Source organism: Parasteatoda tepidariorum, chromosome 5 (genome assembly GCF_982258835.1).
Source record: "Parasteatoda tepidariorum strain Cologne lab strain chromosome 5, Ptep-v5.0, whole genome shotgun sequence".
In the NCBI taxonomy this organism is placed as follows: Eukaryota; Metazoa; Arthropoda; class Arachnida; order Araneae; family Theridiidae; genus Parasteatoda; species Parasteatoda tepidariorum.
In genome coordinates this window covers 72338270-72360260 of record NC_141759.1, presented here as the reverse complement: position 1 = coordinate 72360260, position 21991 = coordinate 72338270, and the positions used below count along the sequence as shown (strand labels likewise).

At 26.4% G+C, this 21991-nt stretch overlaps 1 protein-coding gene across 2 annotated transcripts in view; it reads left to right on the top strand.

The window, feature by feature from the left end:
• LOC107453146 (multidrug resistance-associated protein 1) overlaps positions 1-18806 on the top strand; it is a 74749-nt gene extending 55943 nt beyond the window's left edge. For both annotated transcript variants that reach the window (XM_016069846.5, XM_071185926.2), the window contains 9 exons: positions 2281-2446; positions 4965-5164; positions 6147-6273; positions 8183-8284; positions 9140-9286; positions 10204-10362; positions 10450-10616; positions 12587-12781; positions 15635-18806. In XM_016069846.5, the coding sequence (XP_015925332.2) occupies positions 2281-2446; positions 4965-5164; positions 6147-6273; positions 8183-8284; positions 9140-9286; positions 10204-10362; positions 10450-10616; positions 12587-12781; positions 15635-15746 (1375 nt within the window). In that variant the 3' untranslated portion in view covers positions 15747-18806. The remainder of the gene's footprint in view (positions 1-2280; positions 2447-4964; positions 5165-6146; positions 6274-8182; positions 8285-9139; positions 9287-10203; positions 10363-10449; positions 10617-12586; positions 12782-15634) is intronic.
• Positions 18807-21991: the final 3185 nt, after the last annotated feature.

Here is a 21991-nt window from a genome sequence, read left to right as displayed (position 1 = left end):
AGTAATATGTTGATGTTATGTTTTATTGTTTTATATGAAGTTCTACAGTAAATATAATGCATTTTGTCATTCTTTTTTATTATTGCAATTTTTTTATAGTTATATTTGTGTTAACTTTTTTTCAAAATTAGAATAATTCAAAGCCTTGATAATAACTTTCGAGTTAATATAAAGTTTACTAGTTGCTACACATGTTTTGAATTGTTATTTCTTCTGAATCTTCTAATGTTAATTATATGTTAGTTATCTAATATAAAATCTTCTATAGAAAAATATATGTTAGTTATCTAAGGTAAAATCTTCGGTGCCATGTTTTGGACAATGAATCAATGTTTAAACATTTAAATAATCAGGGAGAAAAGAGATATCAACAGAATCATCTATTTTTCACAAAGGTTGGGAACAAAATGTTGAATTACAATTTCAACTTTTTCTTCCATTGATGTTCACTTACTGGTGTTTTTCTTAGTATTGTTAGTCCAAAACACAATCTGCTTAATAATAAAAATATTTCACCCTTGTCAAGGCAAGGTTACTTAGTAAGGTTTGCTTTTCTCAAGATCTTTTTTCTTCAGAGAGACAAAATTATGGCTTCAAGTACTCATAAACGCTTAATCTTTCAATGTTATTTGTAATGCTAGTTACTATTTCAAGTTTCAGATTTTGTTTTATCTTCTACTTTGTTCTAAATATAAATTGACAATTCGATAGCAATTTCATTTGCGGTTTTTTTAAAGTTTATTATCGAAATTGTGGAAATAAGTAATAGAATCTAAGTTATATTGCTGAAGATAAGGCAAAGTTTACCTTCACAGTTTTCAATGTAAAAATTACATCTATACTTTTGCACAACTGTACCCAAATCATTGCATGTGAGGTTGGGAAAAATTTATATTTCTCAGAAATGTGGAAGAAACTGAAAACCCAGAAGAAAAAGAAAAAAGAAGACCAATTGTAAAATAGACATAGCAAAGAGAACTAGTGAATATAAAATAAAATTACCAAGCTTATTTAGAATAGTTTTTATTAAATTTTATAGCATGTTACTCTTTTGTATAACTTAATCAAATTCATTACTTTTTTGTGTTTAATTAATTTTATAATAATTTTTTTCTGATAAAATTAACTAGATTTAAAAACTTATTTTTGGTTTATATTTAATATAGTACTAAATAAAATTTTCTTTATATTTTATCAAAGCTGCTTTAAAACTTTTTTCAAAATCTATTTGAAGTAATAAATACTGTAATAACATGATGTTTGAATCTACATTTAAAGAGGGGGGGGGGGGAGGTTTTAACATCAGAGCCATCGCTATTCTTTCACATTGTTTTTTTGCTGTTTTTTTTATCAGAAAATATAATAAAAAATGTGCAATGATTACCAATTCTTTAAAATAGATGAGTTTAATTTGTTCTTTTGAAATCAGGTAATATTTTAGCAATTTACGAATTTGCAAACAATAACTGTATCAAAAGTTTTGATGCAAATTACCAGTACTAGTGTTTCTAGAGTATCCAAAGTTAAGATCGAGTTCAGCTTCATTCCAGAATAACAGAACTGATTAAACTTTTTCATCGTATTACAAACTTTAACCTAAGCAGCTAGTTTAAATTTTGAGTCAGGAATACAAACAGACCTATTGTTTTGATGTTTACAAATAAAAGTATAAATTTTAGATAGAATGATTACTTTAGAATATCTTTTACAAATGGCAGCTACAGTTAAGTTATATTTTTCTGTGGGAAAGATTTAAAAAAAAAAGTAAATAGGGTTTTGTTGTTACTGAAAAAAGTAATGTAAGAAAAATAGTTTTATTTAAACAGACAATAAAGTAAGTGTTTTAAATAATTTTTCAAGTATTTAAGTATTTTCTTATGTTTTTATAAAATATTTCTGCTACCAAGTGTTATTTTCTTACTTGTGAAATATAGGATTGTTTGAATTATGTAACATACGCACTGATAGTTTTTCCCATAAATTTGATGTTTATGATATTCTTGTGTTCTAAAATCAAAAAGTTATTAAGTGTTTTTCATTTAAAAAAAAAGTATTTTGCACATTGAAGTGCATGTGACGTAAGTGCATGTTTAATGCATGTAACATAAATTTCAGTAGAATTTAAAATTATCTGTTAACCTTATTATCCCCACCATTGAAGATGTGCCCAGTTATTATGTTAGAATTATTATACTCTTGAATGACACACAAAAAAAGACTTTACTAACCTATTTGTCTCTAACTTAAACGATTATTATAACAGTTTATAATATATTCTAGGTTCAGTTCGGACTTGGATATTTTGGATACCCAGCTATTTTACAATATTGATGGTTGGGTATATTGTTTCTTTGGTACTTTGGCAGCATTTTATATTATTGGAAAAAATGAACCCATATTTTTGGCTGGAATTTTGCCCCTTGGAATAATTTACTTTACTCTTCAGGTTAGTTAATTTATCAATATCTTATTCAGCAGTCATTATTACTAATAACAATTTATTAATTTCTTATATTGCTTAATTTTTCTTTACCTCTACTAACTATTATTTTGAAGCAGTTAAAGAAATAAGGAATTAATTTAAATATATTCTTTAATGCAGGGAGGAATTTGAAAGGCAAATACATCAGTTTTTGTTCTAGAAAAATTTCCAGGGTGCGTAGCGTTTTTAAAAAGTGCTTATTTTCGATTTTCGATTGTTAAAAGCTCTTAAAGGTGCTTTTTTCATTGTGTGTTTTTAAAAAGTGATTAATTTTCCCATTTTCAAAATGAGAATTTTCCTTTACCATGTTGATTTTCGTTTTGAATTATGCAAAAAGTCACAGTTCACATTGTGCAATTCGACGTTTTCACTATTAATTCAACCCCAATCTATGAATGGCGAATGGCGTATGAAAACGCCATTCGCTTTGCATGATTCAAAATTTGATGATTTTTGACAATTGTCAAAAACAATGCCAAAAGGTTTTTATTATTTTTTTGGCATGACGGTTAAAACAAAATAAAACCGTAAATTGTCAAAAACTTTCGAACCCTGCCTAATTATGATATTTTTTTAAAGTGCTTAAAAATATTTTTTGAGTGCTTAAAACCCTGATTTCATTTTAAACCAATTCAAGTATAAACAAACTTAACTACCTTAATTTTAATTAAATTTGGTCATAAGATGGCCTTTACATCGATGCCAACTCTTGTCTTATCCTAAGACCTCATGTTCTGCTGGTAATGAAATGAGAATTAAATAAACAATTGTGAATAGAAAGTTAAAGCATTTCAGTATTAGTTAAAAACATTATAGAATGAATATATTACACCTTTTATATAGAATTAATTTAATTTTACGTGGTAGTGGAAAAAAAAATTCAAATTAAATTTGTTAAACCACGAATCAAATATGAAAGTCTTAAGTTTGATACTACATTAAATGCAAAAATAAAATCTTCCATAATAGGCTATGCTCTTATGTAGACAAAGAAAAATATCAAATTTTATTTTGATTTGCCACTCTTCTCTACCTAAAGGTAAAATTGTATGCATCAAAATTTTGAATTGCTCTGAAAATATTCACAATTGAGATAAGTATTAAATACACTTATTTAAATTCTTTTTTATGAAGACTTAATTTTGTAAATTATATGATTACAATATTTTTCTAATGCGCATAACTGGAGCTGTGGAATGCTTTCAGCATGTTGTTTCGAATATAGATATCTGAAGTTTGCTCTACCATGTAACAAGGAACTTAGTTGCCATCTCAAATTTTTCTTGAGGCGGTAGAAGTCAAATGAGTGTAGAACTTATGTATTGCTGTTTAGACAAGAAAATTTTTGTTTCCGATGTTTTTTTTTATGGTGAAAATGAATCAAATCCAATCCAAGTTGATAGGAGGAATAATTTGAAAGTTGTAAAAGCTTTTATGTATACAAAGTATGATTTTGTGCTTTTGACTATCAACTTTTGTGACATTGCTACAGACAAGCAAAACATTAGATTCTATGTTTTATTTTTCTGCTAAATTGAATGAGACCAAAATAAAGTCCACAAAATTATTAATTAAAAATGATTAATGATTAATGAACAAAAAATTACTACATTGACTTATTACTTATCTTAGACATTTTTGCCAAGACAAGTGAGGCAATACTTATTATGTATTTTTTTAGCTTTTATCCAGTAAAGTTAAACATAGCAAATTGCTCTTATTGCTTCAAAGTTATATGTGTTTTGTGCATAATAAGGTAGAAGTAAGAAAAATGTATTTCTCACACGTATAAATGTCATAATTTCTTTGAGTATTATTGGCTTGATTTATGTTTTATTCAATTCAGCATAAAAATTATATTGCAAGCAATGCTATATCTCATTCTTGACCTTTAGCCCTCTGTGAGTTCAAGATTGCGAATATAGCTCAATTTGAGTAAGAGGGCAAAGAATCGATACCTTGGGCCTCAAATTTTTAGGATGCATAAATGCTGAAGTTGAATAAGTTACCATGAATCCGTTAATTGATTTTGAATCTGCTTTACTTAAGGCTTTTTTTCTAGATAATTCCATACCTGATTTTCATGCCTGAAATTTCAGTTTTTGCAATTTTAAAGTCAATTAACTCTGTACTGTACTCTAAAAATACATACATTATTGACAACTTTCTTGCATTACTTATTTCTTATTAATATTATTCACTTAAATATGTATCTTTGTGGCTCAGTGTTAGCGATAGTAGATTTGTACTGTCAAAGTCTAAAAAAGAAACTTATTTTGTAAAATTTTGAAGGATCTTTGATTTTTGTGCTAACACCCAGCCATAAGTATCTATGTCTTAATAGCATGGAAAGAACAGAACACAAAATAGTTGTCAATGCTATGATTCCCTCTTGAAAATGATGATTTTTTCTTGGCTTTTGTAATTAAAAAGTGATCATTTTTAATTATAATGATTAAAACTGATTTTTTTCCCATTTCAGCAGTGGCATTTGAATACTTACCGTCAATTGAGCAGGTTGTATTCTACTTCCAAATCACCAGTTTATAGCCAACTTCTCGAATCCATTGGTGGAATCACCTCCATTGATGCTTTTAGAGTACAAGAAGACTTCATTTCGACTTTTGAAGAAAAAGTTGACAACCATAATCTGTGTGGCTTCAATAGGATTATCTGTAATAGGTTATTACCTTAAATTAATATAAAATTTTTTGCAAACAAAGATGATTTTTAATGCCAATTTTTCCTTAGTATAGTAAATTGATTTTACCATCATGAATAAGAGAACTCTTTTATGTAGATTTTTTTATATAAATTAACAGTATCTAAGTATCAACTCTTTCACAAATATAAGATAATAAATATTAGATACCTAATTGTGTTTTTGATTAAAAAGAAAATAGTTTAAATTTTAAGCATTGGTTTAGTTTAACTGTATTAGATTTTTATTTTTAATCATTGAAAGATGGTAAGTGTTAATAATAGTATTAAAGATATAAGTTAGCTTCTCGCCGGAAGATCATCAAAAGTAATTTTAAGTGCTATTAATATTTTCTTAAACATTTAAGAAAGAAGAAAAATAAGTAAAATTTATAAAAGCCAGCTAAAATAAATAATAAAGCAAATCATATATTTTATCTAATGGATTTATTATTGGATTATTTATCTAATGATTTATCATTGTTATTTATAGTAGGATTTTTTTGTAAGATTAAATTATTTTGTTGTAAATTTCATTGAAAAACGTTTAAAATTAAAAATAGTGAAATTTTTATTAAAACCTAGGCATGTTTTGGCGTCACAGTGGTGCCTACATCTTCATCAGAAAGCTAAATGGCTGGAATGTAAAACTGCGATGATTTAATATGAAAAGGCTATGACAGTTCTCATTCATAATATATTAAATCATCATTCCTATATATATAATCATCTATTTTACTATCCCTACCTTTTTTCAACATGTGAAGACGTACTATGGTTACAAAGAAATGGGTTTTAATTAAAATTTTACCAGTTGTGATTTTAAACGTTGCTTATAATAAAATTTAATGTTATCACAAGGAATTGCTCTCGTAATTTCAGTTTTAATATTTAGTAATTATTTTTTTAAGAATAAATCTCTGTATTAATTGCAATTTACAATAGACATTCCTTTATTTTTTAGGTGGCTAACGTTCTTTTTAGATACCATGGGCAGTTTGATAGTGCTTGGATCTGCATTAATTGCAATTTACAATAGACATTCCTTAACTCCTTCAGAAGTTGCTTTAATGATTTCATATTCTCTTTTAGTAAGTAATATTTTAAGGTTTTTCAATAATCATTGTTAATTTTAGTTTGAATTTGATGTCAAAGTAATGATAATTCTTACTTTTCAACAAAGTTGAGGAATTTGATTAGTAAGTAATTATAATCTAATGTTTGTGTAAAAATCTCACAAAGAATTAGACAGCATCTTATAATTTATTGCTAAAGCTACCTTTGCTGATTTTCCTCTTTATAGTTATTGTGGATTTTAAAAAGTTGGCAAATTAATTTTAAATTGTTAAATTTTGGCAGATTTGCCATTTCACAGCCCCTAGTGGATTTAAAAAAATATTGTCTAATGTAATTGAAGTGCAAATCAGAAGGATTAAAATCTTGCATGCACTTGCTGTTTTTGCCTAATAAATTATAGATCTTGATTTCAACCTTGATCAATATCTTGTTCTGAATTTATATATTAATCATCTTATGTCGAAGATATGAATATGAATAAACAAATAAATTAAAAAGATAATTTTTCCAGACCATAAAGAGAAAGAAATTTGAATTTAGAAAATTATAAGAATTAAATAAGTTTTTGAAACTAAAATATATTAATCAAAATCACAAAAAGTTTGGTGATCGGGTCTTGGAGGCACACTGGGACAGATCCATATCTGCCTTCATATTAAGTTATATATCTGTAAGTGCCATCATTTTATACAATTCCAGGATATGCATGCACACATACACTGACATCTTATTTTATTACTAGTAGAGATAAGTATTTTCCTGAAATTTAAGTTACTTTATTTTGTCTCTTTCTTTTGCATTGTTTGAAGATGACGTTTAACACGACTTTTAACACTCATATTTCACATGACCAGATCAGATATGATAATAATTTTATAGGTCTGAGTATTTTTAATGAGATCTATAGTTTTTTAAAATTTTTTTTAATCATTTTCGGATTTTTGTTATATTTTTAAGGATTTAGAAAAATAACGATGCTGTCAAAAGTTCCTATCAAACACTGTTTGAAGTGTATAAATACTGATTGAACAAAACTTTAATGCCATAGATTGATAAATATTGAGGTCAGGTGCTGACAATTTGGATTTTTATGATGCCACATCATGTGGTATAATCAAATTTCTGGGATTTTAGAATCTTGTTGCTCTAGATTCTTCGCTCAAATTCCATTAACAATCCTGAGTCTATTACTTGATTAAAAACTTCATTTGCGTCAAAAATTGCAAATAACAGTCAACATGTTTAAAGCGTTCAGAAATAGATGTCCATTTTCAAGACTTGTCGGATGCAAATGAGAAGAAATGAAGCGATTCGAAATATGAAACCTATACATGCCAACAAAGAATAGAAGAATATAGGGTAGAAACAAAACTATAAAAACTACAGCAGCCAAGAGAGAAAAAAAAGATGGAAAAAAAACAAGAAAAACCACAGTGGTTAAGAGGAGCAAATCGGGGTAAAATGCATTTTCACATGCTATGGAGAGGTGGTGAGGAGCTAATGTTGTTAAGGAATCAGAGTTTATATGAAAACATGCCCTAGTATCTTGTTTGTAAGGATTAAATTGCTCTAAAGCTTTTTGCCTTAATTAGTAAATTGTTATAATTAATTGGCTTTAGTTAATTTGTCAAGTTTAAAAACCAAAAGCTATCCAGCTTATGCTACTGAAATATTTTTACCACTCTAAAATAAAATAAGTGGAATTTCAAAAAAGTAAATTTTTTCATGATGATTTAATTTTTTTCTTTGTTCACAGTCATGTATTTACTGCAATTATGAAAATTGGTTTTTATTTATATATTTCAATTTAGACATTAATAGAATGTTTTAGTTTCTTATTTAGGTGTGCTTTTCAATATTCTTCTATGAATTGTTTAAAATTTTATAAGCACTCATCGCATTGCTAATTTGGTTTCCATTTAGATAACAGATTCTCTGAAGTGGCTTGTCAGACTGAATACAGAGTTAGAAAATAAGTCTGTGTCGATTGAACGAGTTGATGAATACTGTAAATTAAAACCAGAGGTATTGTATTTTAGTATTCTTTATTAGTTTTACAAATTATACAAATAATTATAGTTATATTATTTATACAAGTAATTCTTTATTAGTTCTTCTACTATTATTTATTAGAAATTACTATTAACCAGTAAATATTAAACAACGAAAATAATTTCCAGAGAATGTTTTTAGAACAACATTTCTTTCTGTGGCTGTTCTCTAAAGTGAAAGTATAGTTATGTTTTATATTAAAATTTTTTTCAATTAAAAATATGTTATAACAAGTTTTTAAATGAGTGTTTAACAAATAAAGGAAAATTGCTTTGAATTATAACCTGAAAATTTTCTTATATATTTGATTTTATTCAAAGCAAAAGTTGAGAAATAAAAGTTGAAACATAAATTTAAAAATACTTTACAGAATCATTTATTAAAACAAATTATGCACCCACATTTTACAAAATTTGGGTTTAATGTTTAAGCAATCGTTTTACTTCACAACTTACAAATGGTTGGCTCCAACATTCCTCAATTTTTACTTGATCATGTAATACAGTGAACCAAATAATTGAAAGCCTATTGTATTTAACTTTAAATTATATAAGTAGTAATTAATTCACTTGTATCAGAAAAGAGAAAATCGATTATCCTTTTTATGCTCTTTCCGCAGTTATTTAAAAATAAAATATATAAATTGCACAAAAAAATTATAGGATTTTAGTTAGTAACAAAAAAGGAAAAAATAATCTTACTTGACTCATAACATTACTCATCAGTTATAAATATAACATAATTTTTTGTATACACTACATGTTAAAATCAAATTTTAATATGCATTATTGCAATACTATCTCAATTTTGTGGTATTTTTTGCTCTAGGCACCATGGGAATCGCCTAATGACCATAGTTGTAACAACTGGCCTGATTTTGGAAATGTGAATTTCGATAATTATTGTACTAAATATAGAGAAGATTTGGATCTTGTCTTACGAGATATTAATATTTCTGTGTCTGGGGGTGAAAAGGTTTGTTAATAAATTTTATTTTTATAATTTTTAAACTGAATGTTTGTAAATCATATGTGTGACACATACTATGTTGATGTACTATGATTAACCCAATGCAGTTACAGTAATTTTAGTTTGCTAAATGCAGACTCTTATATATTTATGTAAAAAAAATTCTGATATAATACCAATTAAAAAGTTTAGAATGTATACAAAATAATTCCTATCCTATGTTATCATTGTAATGATAATTTGCGAGGCTTCAAGTTGACGGTTGCCCATTTTTCTGAAACTACTGAAAGTTGACTTAGACCACAATGAACTAATTATTAGTGGTCTCCCAAATCAGCAACTTATTCTGTAAAGTGTAAATGGATTTAATAGTCTAGCGTAATGGCGCTCTTCCTGTTTTTAGATTTTTGGTTAAGTGTTTATGTCTGAAAACGGCATACTTAATCATGCTATGAATATTTATCTCTGTTATTTTTCGTCTACGGTTACTTAAATAACTTTTTTTACTTCTATTACTAAAAGAAAAGCAAAAATGATAAATATGTAACATTTAATCCATGTATTGAAATGAAATTATAAAATAAAGCATCATTTTCAACTTTTATTAGGTATTTTACAAAAATTTAAAATATTGTGTTTATTAAATTTATTTTGTTTCATAAATTTTTCTTAAATCTAATAAAATGACCTGCTCAAGCCACGTAAAGAATTGTGAAATCATATTGTTACTGTTCTTTTCACTTAATTTTCATGGACTAAAGTGACAAAATTTTCTTAATTTTCTTTGGAAAAGAAAATAGATAAGAAAAATTGAAATTGATAGTCATCAAACACACATATTATTTATATATTAATTGTAGTATGAAAAATAATAATTGTTATTATACTGAAAAATCTAAGAAAATTTGTAAAATTTTGTTTAGGTTGGCATCATTGGACGAACTGGTGCTGGAAAGTCATCAGTGTCTTTAGCCTTGTTTCGAATAATTGAGCCTGTATCAGGAGCAATATCCATTGATAATGTCGATATTACTAAAATTGGATTACTCACTCTGAGATCTAAATTGACAATTATTCCTCAGGCAAGTTTTAAACTTTAATGAGTTTTTCTTGCAATATTAGTATTATTGAGATAGTCTTAATTTTTAGCAACATTGTGTGATTTTTAGGATCCAGTTCTATTTCAAGGAACTTTAAGATTCAATTTGGATCCCCATAATGAATATAATGATGATGTACTGTGGGAGAGTTTAGAAAGAGCACATTTGAAATCTTTCGTGTCAGGCCTTGATGAAGGTCTGGAGTATGAGCTTGATGAAGGAGGGACAAACCTCAGGTTAGTTATCATTTAATTATAAATCACTATTATATTTTGTCATGATTATTTTAATATTAGTATATACAACTAATTCTCAAAATACTATCCTTGCAAAATATTTTTTAAAAATTTTTTCTGAAAATGAGATTTTTTTTTGTTATATATTTTATTTTGTAACTTACGTTGAACTATCAACCCAATTCTGAGTTTAGGTTTCATGTTCTTGTAATTTTGAACCCAACCAAAAAAATGAACTCCTAGACCAAGCATTGGGACGAACTAGCTTTCGTGGAGGACTTTTTTAATTGAAATAACTCGCATTTGCGTTACATGTAGAGGAAAACAACAAAAACCTCCCACGGTTAGCTCTACAACAAGGGGATTCCAACCCACGATCGTTTACCAATGAGGGTATTTTATGTCAGCACCGTAGTCGGTGAAAGCCACGAGCAAAGTTCTTATTGACAAACTGTCCCTGATATTCAAACCTGCGTCACTTCATTGGGGAGCAAATGCTGTATCTTCTGAGCCACCACAGCTCTAATTCTCTTTAGTGTGTGTGTGTATTTAATAAGCAAAATCCAGAATTTATAAATAAATCTAGAGCAATTGGTTATTTTTAAGAATCCTAGGTAGTATTGCATTGATTTAGTAACTTGAATAATAATTATTCAAAATATTGAATAATTAGAACTTAATTAATCTTCTCAGGCTAAGGACAAGCTCGCAACTAGCAGCTTTTTGTCCCTCAATGAAATATATATCCCACAAAAAGAAATTGATAATTTGTAAGCTACAAATCCCTTTTGCATAGTGGACGCTAGAGAACGGGGGCCTGAACGACGAGAGACTACTCGTCTGATCAGCAGAGGGGGAGATAAGGAGTGATAGATTTATGAGGAATTAGAATACCAAACGCCTTATCTTAACAATTTGTTCTTGTGGAATTTAACATTTCTTTCAATTTGTTTTTTGTGGTATATTTATTTCATTGAGGGACGAAAAAGCTGCTAGTTGCGAGCTTGTCCTCAGCCTTAGAACTTGCACTGAGAATGAATATTTAATATTTTAGCAATTCTGAATATTTTTTCAATTGTGATGTAGAAATTATTCTTTTATTCACTTCTAAAGTTTTATTTTTTTTTCAAATCACATCACATGCACTGGTTACCAGCAGTCTTTTTTACTAAATAATATACGTTGAGAGAATTGCAAAATGTAAGAAAAATCATACCAAAAAGAAGGTGAATACCCTGTGTTTTAACTCCAAAATATCGCACCTATTACAATGCTTCACAAGCAAATTATAACATATTCAAACAGGAAAAACTTGGTTTAATTGGTCATTATAATGGAAGAGCCACAGCAATGAGGGTCAAACTAAAGAGCAAGACTGTAATGAAAAATTTAAAACTTATAAATTGTTTATTCTTGGAAAAGAATATACAAGCTTAGAAAGTGTGAAATATGACCAGTTTTTTTTTTTAAACTAAGAAAAAAATTATAATTTCATAGTTTCAAAGCTGAATTAACATTAAATTTGTCATATGGTAAATTCTTCTATATTGGCAATTGGCATTGAATCTACTATTAAATTGAAATATACTTTATTTTGTGTTTTTTTTCTTTTAAATACTTTGATGCATTTTTTAAATGTTTTTAATAATGCCTATTTTCATTAATTTTAATTTTGGATGATTAAATTTTTATGTTCTATTGGACTTCATATTTAATGACTGAGTTCACTGTATTTAGTGTTTTGGGTTTAAAATTATGAATGTTTTATCTTCTGAGTTATAATAAATCCACTAAAGATATCTTATTTTCATTTAGTCACTGAGCTAAAAGTTGGGTATACTGCAATTGTCTGGCCAACCTTTAGCTATTCCTTGACCATTTATGCACTGTTATTTTTATATATAACATTAAAATGTAATTTCACCATTGAATTAATCATTTATTTATATGCAATATTGTGTTTTTTATAGTGCTGGTCAAAGGCAACTGGTTTGTCTGGCAAGAGCTTTATTGAAGAATTCAAAGATATTAGTAATGGATGAAGCTACTGCATCAGTAGATATTGAAACTGACAATCTTATACAAAATACAATAAGGACTGTCTTTGCCAATAAAACTGTGATTACAATTGCTCATAGAATAAATACAATTCTTGATTATGACAAGTAAGTTCTTTCTTATAGCTTTAATATATTAAATATGGAAGTTTTAACTTTTAGTGCCTGAAGTAAATTTGAGAAATCCTGTAAACGACAGAACCGCTCTATAATCTCCAAAAGAAAAAAAAATCATCAGCTGAAGGGATATACCGTATTTTACACAAATTATGATTTTTAACAAGTTGAAATTTTAAATAAATAATTACAAGAAACTGTAGTGGTAAGATATTACTTGACTTAAAAACTTCAAAAATGTGTTGATGGTAATGAAAGTCAACATGTTTTGATTGTTCAAAAATAGGTGCCCATTCTCAATGCTTTGCCCGAGAAGAAACAAAAGTGATAAGGTACAAAAAATTAAATTACGAACAAAAAATTGGAAAATAGAGGTGAGAAACAATACAAATCATAGTAGGCGAGAGTGAAACAAAAATAAGGATTTTAAAAAAAAGAAAAGAAAAACCACTGTGGCAGGTAGGAGTGAATCAGAGTGAAATGCATTTCCGTGGGCTATGGAGAGGTGGTGAGGAACTGATGTTTTTAACAAACAAATTAGCATTCATATGAATGGAACAATGAACACGATTGATACATCTTTTATCAAGAATAAGATAAATCATCAATAGCTGCACATTGTTGGAATCTTGGGTATAAATTCAATTTCGGCGATGCCGAAATTATTTCCATTCCAGTCACATCAACTTCTCTTGATGGCTTGGAATCTTGCTTCATTCATATGAATGCTGATTTCCTTGCTAACAGCATTAATTTTTCACCACATTTCCATGGCACATGGAATTACATTTTATCCTTATTTGCTTCTCTCAACCACAGTGGTTTTTCTTGTTCTGTTTTTTCATCTTTATTTTTGTTCCAGTCTTGGCAACTGCAGTTTTCTAGCTTTATTTTCCATTTTTCGTTAACAACTTACATTTTATATTTGAATTCATTTCTTTTGTCTTCATTAACGTCTGGCAAGTCTTGAGAATTTACACCTATTTTTGAGCTCTTCAAACTTTCCTTACCATCTGCATATTTTTGAAGTGCTTTCATGTGCAAATAGGGTAGGCTTGTGTATTTTTTTGATAACTTTCTTTTAATACATATTTTAAAAAAATCTTTTGAGAAACAAATTTTAAGATATTTGCTTTTCACTGTAGAGTGTCACACTGGAAATTTTGCAAAATCTAATTGTAGTTCAGAGGGAACACTTTTCACATTAACAAAATCTAGTTCCAAAAGTCTAGTTAGAAAATCTAGTTTCAAACTATTCTTGAATTTTAAATGCATTCGGCATAGTTGTTTGAATTTCATGTTAAATTTTTCATTAGCTATGTTAGTGTTAAAGAAGGAATTAAATTTGTGTTTTTGAGTTTCTGACTTTAATAGAGTGTTGATTTAGATTTGAAAGCTTTTGCATAGTTGGAAAAATTGTAAATAAGTTGATTTTTTCCTGTTAAACCACAGCTCAAAATATTTAAATGACTAGTAATCTCCCCAGAAATACAAAGTAAGCACTTCTCACCATGATATTCACATATATATATATTTTTCCTTTACCCGAATTGTTGAACTTCATTATTTAATGATAAAAGGCTTTTAGTACCTAGCCATGGTTCCATCATATATGCTTTGAAATAATTTAAAACTTTTAAATTACTTTTTTGCTGATCTTTCTACAATTTTTTGTTTTCTTATTGGACTATTTTTTAAAAAAAAGGAAAATAATTCAGTGAGCTAATAAAATATCATCAATGAGCCATTATTAGCTCACAGGCCATACGTTTAAGATTCCTATCTTTAAATCAATTAATTTGCTTCTTTAAAGGTGTTATTAAAATATGATATTTAGCGTCAAACCCTTTCATAGGCTGGTAATCAAATTGAGCATGATTGAAACAATTCTATTATTAGTTTTTTATGGGAGTACAATTTAAATGTTTTATTAAATTAAATAGTATAGTAAATGTATTATATAAACATTTTTGTAACTAATGAATAGGGTTGCAAGCTCGTCACAGTGCAAATTTTTGCGAATTATAAATTTATTTTTTCTAAAATCTGCAATATTTTTTAAAATTATAGATTTCTTGTATTTTAATTTATTTACCTGTTTATTTATTGTTTTAATGGCAACTAGTACTTTTCTGAAGCTTCACAACTGATAATGTATAAATATATTTTTTAAAAATGGAAGAAGATATGAGGTAATTCCGATTCTGTTAAGTAAGGTAGTCTCTGTACCCATTGAATAATAAACTGTTAAAGATACTTACCTTTTTGAAGTGTAATAAGAATAAAAAAGAAAAAAAAATATTAGCCTGTATTTTTGACTTGAAATTTTCTGAAATAAGAGGGTAAGCATATATCACATAGGCTATTGCACTGAACCTTTTGTATAAAAAGGGGTAAAAATGCTGCAATTTCTGATGGCTAATAAGTAAAATCTTAGCTTAGTATACTTTTAAAGCTGATCTCATTTCATTTCAAACTGTTCTCATATAAGTTTGAGAGTTAAAAATATGAATTCTGTAAGTAAAGCAACTGCATTTGAGCAATGCAAACAGTTTAAAAAAAGATATTTCAAGTAAAAATATTTTTGTTTCATGCTTATGTCCTTCAGTACATATATTGTATATTTTTTTGCATTTTGGTTCATGCAAAATTTTCACATTTTTTTTGCAAAGATTATATTTACCAGCAACAAACTTACAACTCTACTAATGAGTAACACAAAATAGTGAATACAACCATGCCTATTAGAGCCATAGTATATATTTATTTCTTTTATGTTTGTATGTAAAATATTTTATAATATATCTAATATTTATTTCATTTAATGTTTTTGCTTTATTCTAGAATTATTGTGATGGAAAAAGGATCTGTAATTGAAGTAGGCAAACCTGAGAATTTAATAGTAGATACAAGTTCAAAATTTTACAGCATGTGCAAAGATGCTAAGTTAATTTAAGAACGTTTAAACAATTTTGGATTTGTTACAGATTCTAATTCAGTATTATAAATTTCATTTGGGTTGTATTAATGAAAATATATTTTGTATGATTTCTCTATTGTTGTCACTTAATTTAAAATTTATAAAATGAAAGTTAAATAATTATAAAAAGGATAAAGTGCCACCGTATAATATTTTTATCATTCAAGAACATAAGTACTTAGAAATTTTTTTAATTGTATGCAAATTTTGAAATTTTCTTTGGTATTTATATTAAATTTTATATTATGTTTTCTTCTTTATTTGTTATATTAAAGTTTTCAGTAATGCTTAAGAGTAATTGGAGTTTCCTTGAAATTCCTTGGGCGGTATTGAAATTAAAAAGTTTAAAATATTAAAAGAATGAATGTTGTACCTAATGCATTACAATGCATGTTTTCTTGATAACAAAAACAAGCAATACACATGTTTTTTTTTAAATGAAACATTGAGCAATATGAAATGTAATAAAAAAAAGAGTGTGTTTGAAATTCTGCCATAAACTCTGCTTGTAAATTTCTGTTTATTATGAAATGCACATTAAAAAGGTACCTTTGTTTATAACATATCAAAGTAATTCATTTTAGTAAAACTTGTATACTTTTATTTATTAAAAATAAAAGTATGCATCTTTTAAAAGTATTATGTAAATTCATTTCAGTTACAAATAACATAATTAACTCATTTCTGTTGTATTTCACATAGCATGATTGTTTTCAACATTTTGTGTTATACTCATTTCAAAGTTAAATGCTTTTAAAAATTATAAAGTTGTTTTCATGCACTTCATGTCAAATGTGATATATTTAATAAGTATTTTGAACTATGCCAATTATACATTTATTAAATTTTTTTTTTTTTAGTTTTATATTTTAAATATTCCCTATTTATTGAGTGAGCTTGCAGAGTTTTCAAATTTGTGATAATATATTTTCATGCATTTTGAATGTGTGGCTCATGTGTGATAAACTCGCCTTTGAAAATTTTGTATGTTATAATGTTACATGTAATGTACTTATTTATAAATGTGAAAGATTCATATATATATATATATATATATATATATATATATATATATATATATATATATATATATATATATATAATTTCTAGAAAGCAATATAAAATTCCTTCCAATTTTCCCTTAAGAGAAAAATGGTAAGTGTTACATGTAATAAATGAGGGAAGGTGGTTTGGTTTTTTTTCATTGTAGTATTATTTAAAACATTTTTAGAATAAATAAAATTAGTATTAATTGCATTTTTCAAATTTAAAATCACTTTAAAGAATTATGCATAACTGTTTATTATAATACAGACAACAACAAATGATATGTGATGATAAAATTATTTACATTACATTTCATTAGATTTTATGGGAAGTACTTTTAATAATAATTCGGTCAGGAATTATTTAATGCTTAACTTCTGGTTAAAAAGATTTATTGCTAAATTTTTTTCTTCTTTTTATCGAAATGGTTCATGTTTTTATGTTGCAGAATATTATGTACAAAAAAAATTGTTTTTCTTACTTGAAAAGCATTCATTTGTAAATTTTTCTGTAATTTAACTGTTGAGTGAATTTTTAGTACAAAACAGCTGTTTTACTACAAAAGATAAATTTTCTTAGTGACTGAGATGCCTTTTATTCATTGGTGGGAGATTGCTTTTGGTGCTTTTCATTAAATTGTTAAATTCAGTTATGATTGTTTACGTAAAAAACATGTGACACTGGCATTGATACATTGTCATATTATAATTCAGATAGTAAGATAATAAGATTAAGTTATTATGCAAAGAATAATAAATGACTCATTGGAAGTAAGTTTTTAAAAGACAAATTTAAGGAACAAAATGAGGTGCAGTTTGCAAACATTAAATGGTAAAGGCTTTGTTACTACCCAAACTTGACTTCAGATTAGTTAGAAAAATTATGTTTCTGTAAATTGCATTAAAATTTATTTTCGAAAATTACTGAGTATTATTTTTGCGAGATAATCCTATAGTATGAATTTTCATTTTATTAAGCACTTATTATCAAAAGTTGTTATTGTACTTTTGAGATAGGGAATAGAAGTAATTTGTAGAACTTCAAAAATAAGGGTTAATAATTGAATAGTATTTTAAAAGTAGCAAGCGTATAAAAAAAATTGTATAGAGCATGTTTTCATTCCAGGAATTAAAAAATTAACTAATTTTCACTCTTAAAATATTTAGCATTTGTGCTATGTATGTGAATTATTCGTTGGCAAATGGGCAATTTTTTTTCTCTTTCTAATCTGTTATATTTTACTGTTTGAAGTTTAACTTTGGAATATTTATGTAAGTTTCTATGGTACTTAATTAGTATTCATGCAACTAAAGCTAAAACAGGTTTGCTGTTTTATTGTTTAAGTTTATATAAAATATGGAATAAAAAACGTGAATAATATAAAGTTTTAGTTTTCATAATTTAAAAATCATAAAATTATCGCTTAAGTAAATATTGTTTAAAACTAATAAAAATATTGCATAAAGTGTGTTTTTTCATACAAATTTCTAGGTCACTTTGTATTATGCCAACCTTAATTCTTTGATTTCCGATATGCAATTTCATCTTCATATTTAATAATCATTTTTGCTCAATTTTTAATTAATTTTCATTATAATTATTTTTTATTTATTGTTATATTGTTTAAAAATTTCTTATTTTCAATTTGACAAATATAATACATAACATTTTATGGTTTATTAAAATATATTTTTACTACTAACTAGTATAGATTCTTTTTATTCAGCAAGATTTTATTTTTTGATATTTATAATCTCATTTTCTTTTAACTATTTTTGAAAATTATAATACATATACAAGTAATTATTTAATATTTCTCGTACATAACATTAATATTTAATTTATTTCTGTTATTGTTTATTCCTATTTATTCTGCATAATTGCTAAATGTTATCTATAGGTGGTGTTTATTTACCAATCTGATATGTATTATTTTTCCATGATGTAAATGTAAAGATTGTTGATTTGTAATAAACATTTTTACACCATATTTCCAATTAGGAATTTTATTAGTTGCCTAGCATTTGTTTTAATAATTTTTTTCCAAATACATTTAACAATCATTTCAACTCTTTACAAAGGAATATTTATAACAATTAATGCATTAATAAGGCATTTTGATACTCAATATTAAAATCCACTTTCTTAATGTTGCTAAAATTTTATTTTTGTTTGCTTTTTGCTATAAAGTTCCGTTTATTTGTTTTATGATAAATCAGGGGAATTTTTGTTAGAAAAAATAAATTGAATTAGTTGTGGAATTTTTTTTAAAGGTATGATATGGAAATTTCATATATAATTTGTATCAATACTAAAGAGTTTCATTTTTCTAATTTTACTAAGACTGTTCACTTAATTTCATAAAATAAATAATTATTAAGTAAAATTGTCGAGGAGGAGAAAAGCAAAAACAAATTAACTTTTAATAGAATTTTTCAACCATAATAAATTTACTACTATTAATATTTTATGGGCAGTTCTCTTTGTTTTAGAAGTATTGCTCTTGTAAGAAAAATTGTTATTGGAAAAAATAGTTAAGTGTTCTACTAAATTAACAAATATAGTAAAATGTATATTAAAATCTTATTATGTTGCAACAATGTCTATAAGTTAGTTTTTTTTCTTTTAAAATATGATTAAGGAGTAAATTTATAAAATTCAATTTTAATATACTGTTTAAACCATTTTATTATATTAATGCAAAATTATGGACACATTTTTTATTTTTAGCGTACTTAGTAATTTGGCTCTATATTTTTTTAACTTAAATTTTTTTATTATTTTTTTTGGTGTAAAATTTTTCTTCATATTATTAGTAGGATTTTCCTGCATTTACTATGTGAACGTCTCACTTCAAAAAAGGACTGAATTTTGCAAGCGAATAAAATCGTCAAAGTTTTACATTAAATTTATATGTACTAAATTTGTAGGATTTATTATGCAAGATTTAAAAGCTGCAAAAAAATTGAAATAAATTAATAAAACAGTTGTTGTACATTTTTGTTTAAATAATGTTGATAATTTCAATTTAATTACTATTTCAATTATAAAAAATGTATCAAATGAATTACAAAGGTGCATATGTAAATAAATTTGCCGAAATTATGTTAGAGTTAAAAAAAAAACGAATTTTACTTCACCCAGGTACGGATTAAAAATTGAAACAATATTTATTTTTGCTTGAAATATTTAAAACATAAAAAATGTGACTTATTGTTACACAAAAGTCTTATTTTATCACATGGTTCTAAATTGGGTATGATACATTCATTTTTGAAAAATTGTGAGAAAAAAAGAATTTAAACAGTTATAGAGATAAGGTAAAAGTATTGAGAAATATTTAAAACATAAAAAATGTGACTTATTGTTCCACAAAAGTCTTATTTTATCACATGGTTCTAAATTGGGTATGATACATTCATTTTTGAAAAATTGTGAGGAAAAAGGAATTTAAACAGTTTTAGAGATAAGGTAAAAGTATTGAGAAGGTTGGTACTTAAAATAAGTTTTAAGAAATGAAATTAATTACAGTATTTAAGGTTAGCACTTTCGAGTATTTAAGAGTGGATTTTTTTTATTAGGTAATCCGATCATTAGATTAGAAATCAACTTTTCGTTAAAATGAGAGGATTAGAATGTACGGGAATTAAAATGTTAACCTTTAGACGTAAAATTTTTATCAAAAATTTTTTTCTCCATATTTTTTCCCTTATTTTGTATTATTTCAGGTTGTAATAAGTGAAAAAACATTATTTTTAGCATTTATATTTAGCGTCGACGAAATTTTATTTCATCATGACTTAGAAGTATACCAAATTCAAGTTCATGAATTGTTAAATTAGTTTGTTTAATACGGAATAATGCCTCATTCTTCCACAAATCTATATATAACCGCTAACGCATATAATATTTGGCTTATTTCTTTAAAGTTCTACCTATAGTACTATAGGGGCATATAGTCATTTTAAATTGGACTTTTTTATCACTGAAACTTTTTCCCTTTTGCATTAACATTAATAACTCATACAAACATTATTGTAAAAAATTTTTTTTGGTAGGAACTGATCAGGAGTACTGAGGTGGCCTCATTGGCTAGGTACTCGTTGCACAATGCCTAGTTTTCCGCACAGGTTTGTGAGTTATTTTATGAGAAGATTGATTATTTTACTGATTTTTTTTCGTAACAAGAAGGACTTTGATTTGCCAAACGAAGAAACAGAAGCCAACCTAGTAATTAAACAGCGTTCCGAAAAATCTGAAAATCCTTCAAAAACATGAACTTGGAGAAGGGGCTATTTATTTTCGTGACTAATTTATACCATTCATTTGACGCATATATATCGGTGTCTAATCGGAGTATTACACTCGTCCCATTAGCATGTTAAATTACTCAGAGGGAAAAAAGTTGTATGTTCATTTATCACTGTATAACATTTTTAGTTCATAATAATCGCACTGCTCTGTGTTGCTGTTTATAAAACTGAGCATTTATTTATTTATCATTCTTACTATTTTTTTTACCTTAAACAATCACACAACTAATTTTCTGTAAATTATATTTTAGAGATTTGTTAGTGGGTAGCACAATGTAAAGATAGATTTTTCTTACATCATTTATCTTACCGTATGATTGCCATGAGTCGAAATTTTTCGTAATTTTTTATCTACCGCATTTTTTTTTTACGACTCACTGATCCACTTTCTGTAAAAATAAGTCTTTTTATACATTAGAGTCCACTAGTCACTTTTAAAGTTTGGTTTCTAAAAATGCTTCATATGCTAGCCGGAATTATTTTTTCGAAATAAATATGGTATAAATTATTAAGCATATTGTTTTTTTAAAAAATTTTATCACTGGCACAAAGCAGTAAAATGTAGCCTTTTTATTTTTTAGTCTGAAATACTTACCCCTGTGAATTAATAGTACTTAAGGGGATCTACTGTGACGTCACAACGCATTTTTTAGTTTCTTTTCGTCCTACTTGCAGAAAAACCCTAAAGAGAAACTACTTGAGTAAAAATTCCATAATTTTAAATTTAATGTTTCTGTTTTTTATTTTTTGTTAACTTCTGTTCACATCCTTTCATTTTCCTCTAATTTTGTTCGATAATTAATTTTAATGCGAACAGAGAAAAAAATTCTGCCTTGATAATTTATCGAACATTTGTTCTTC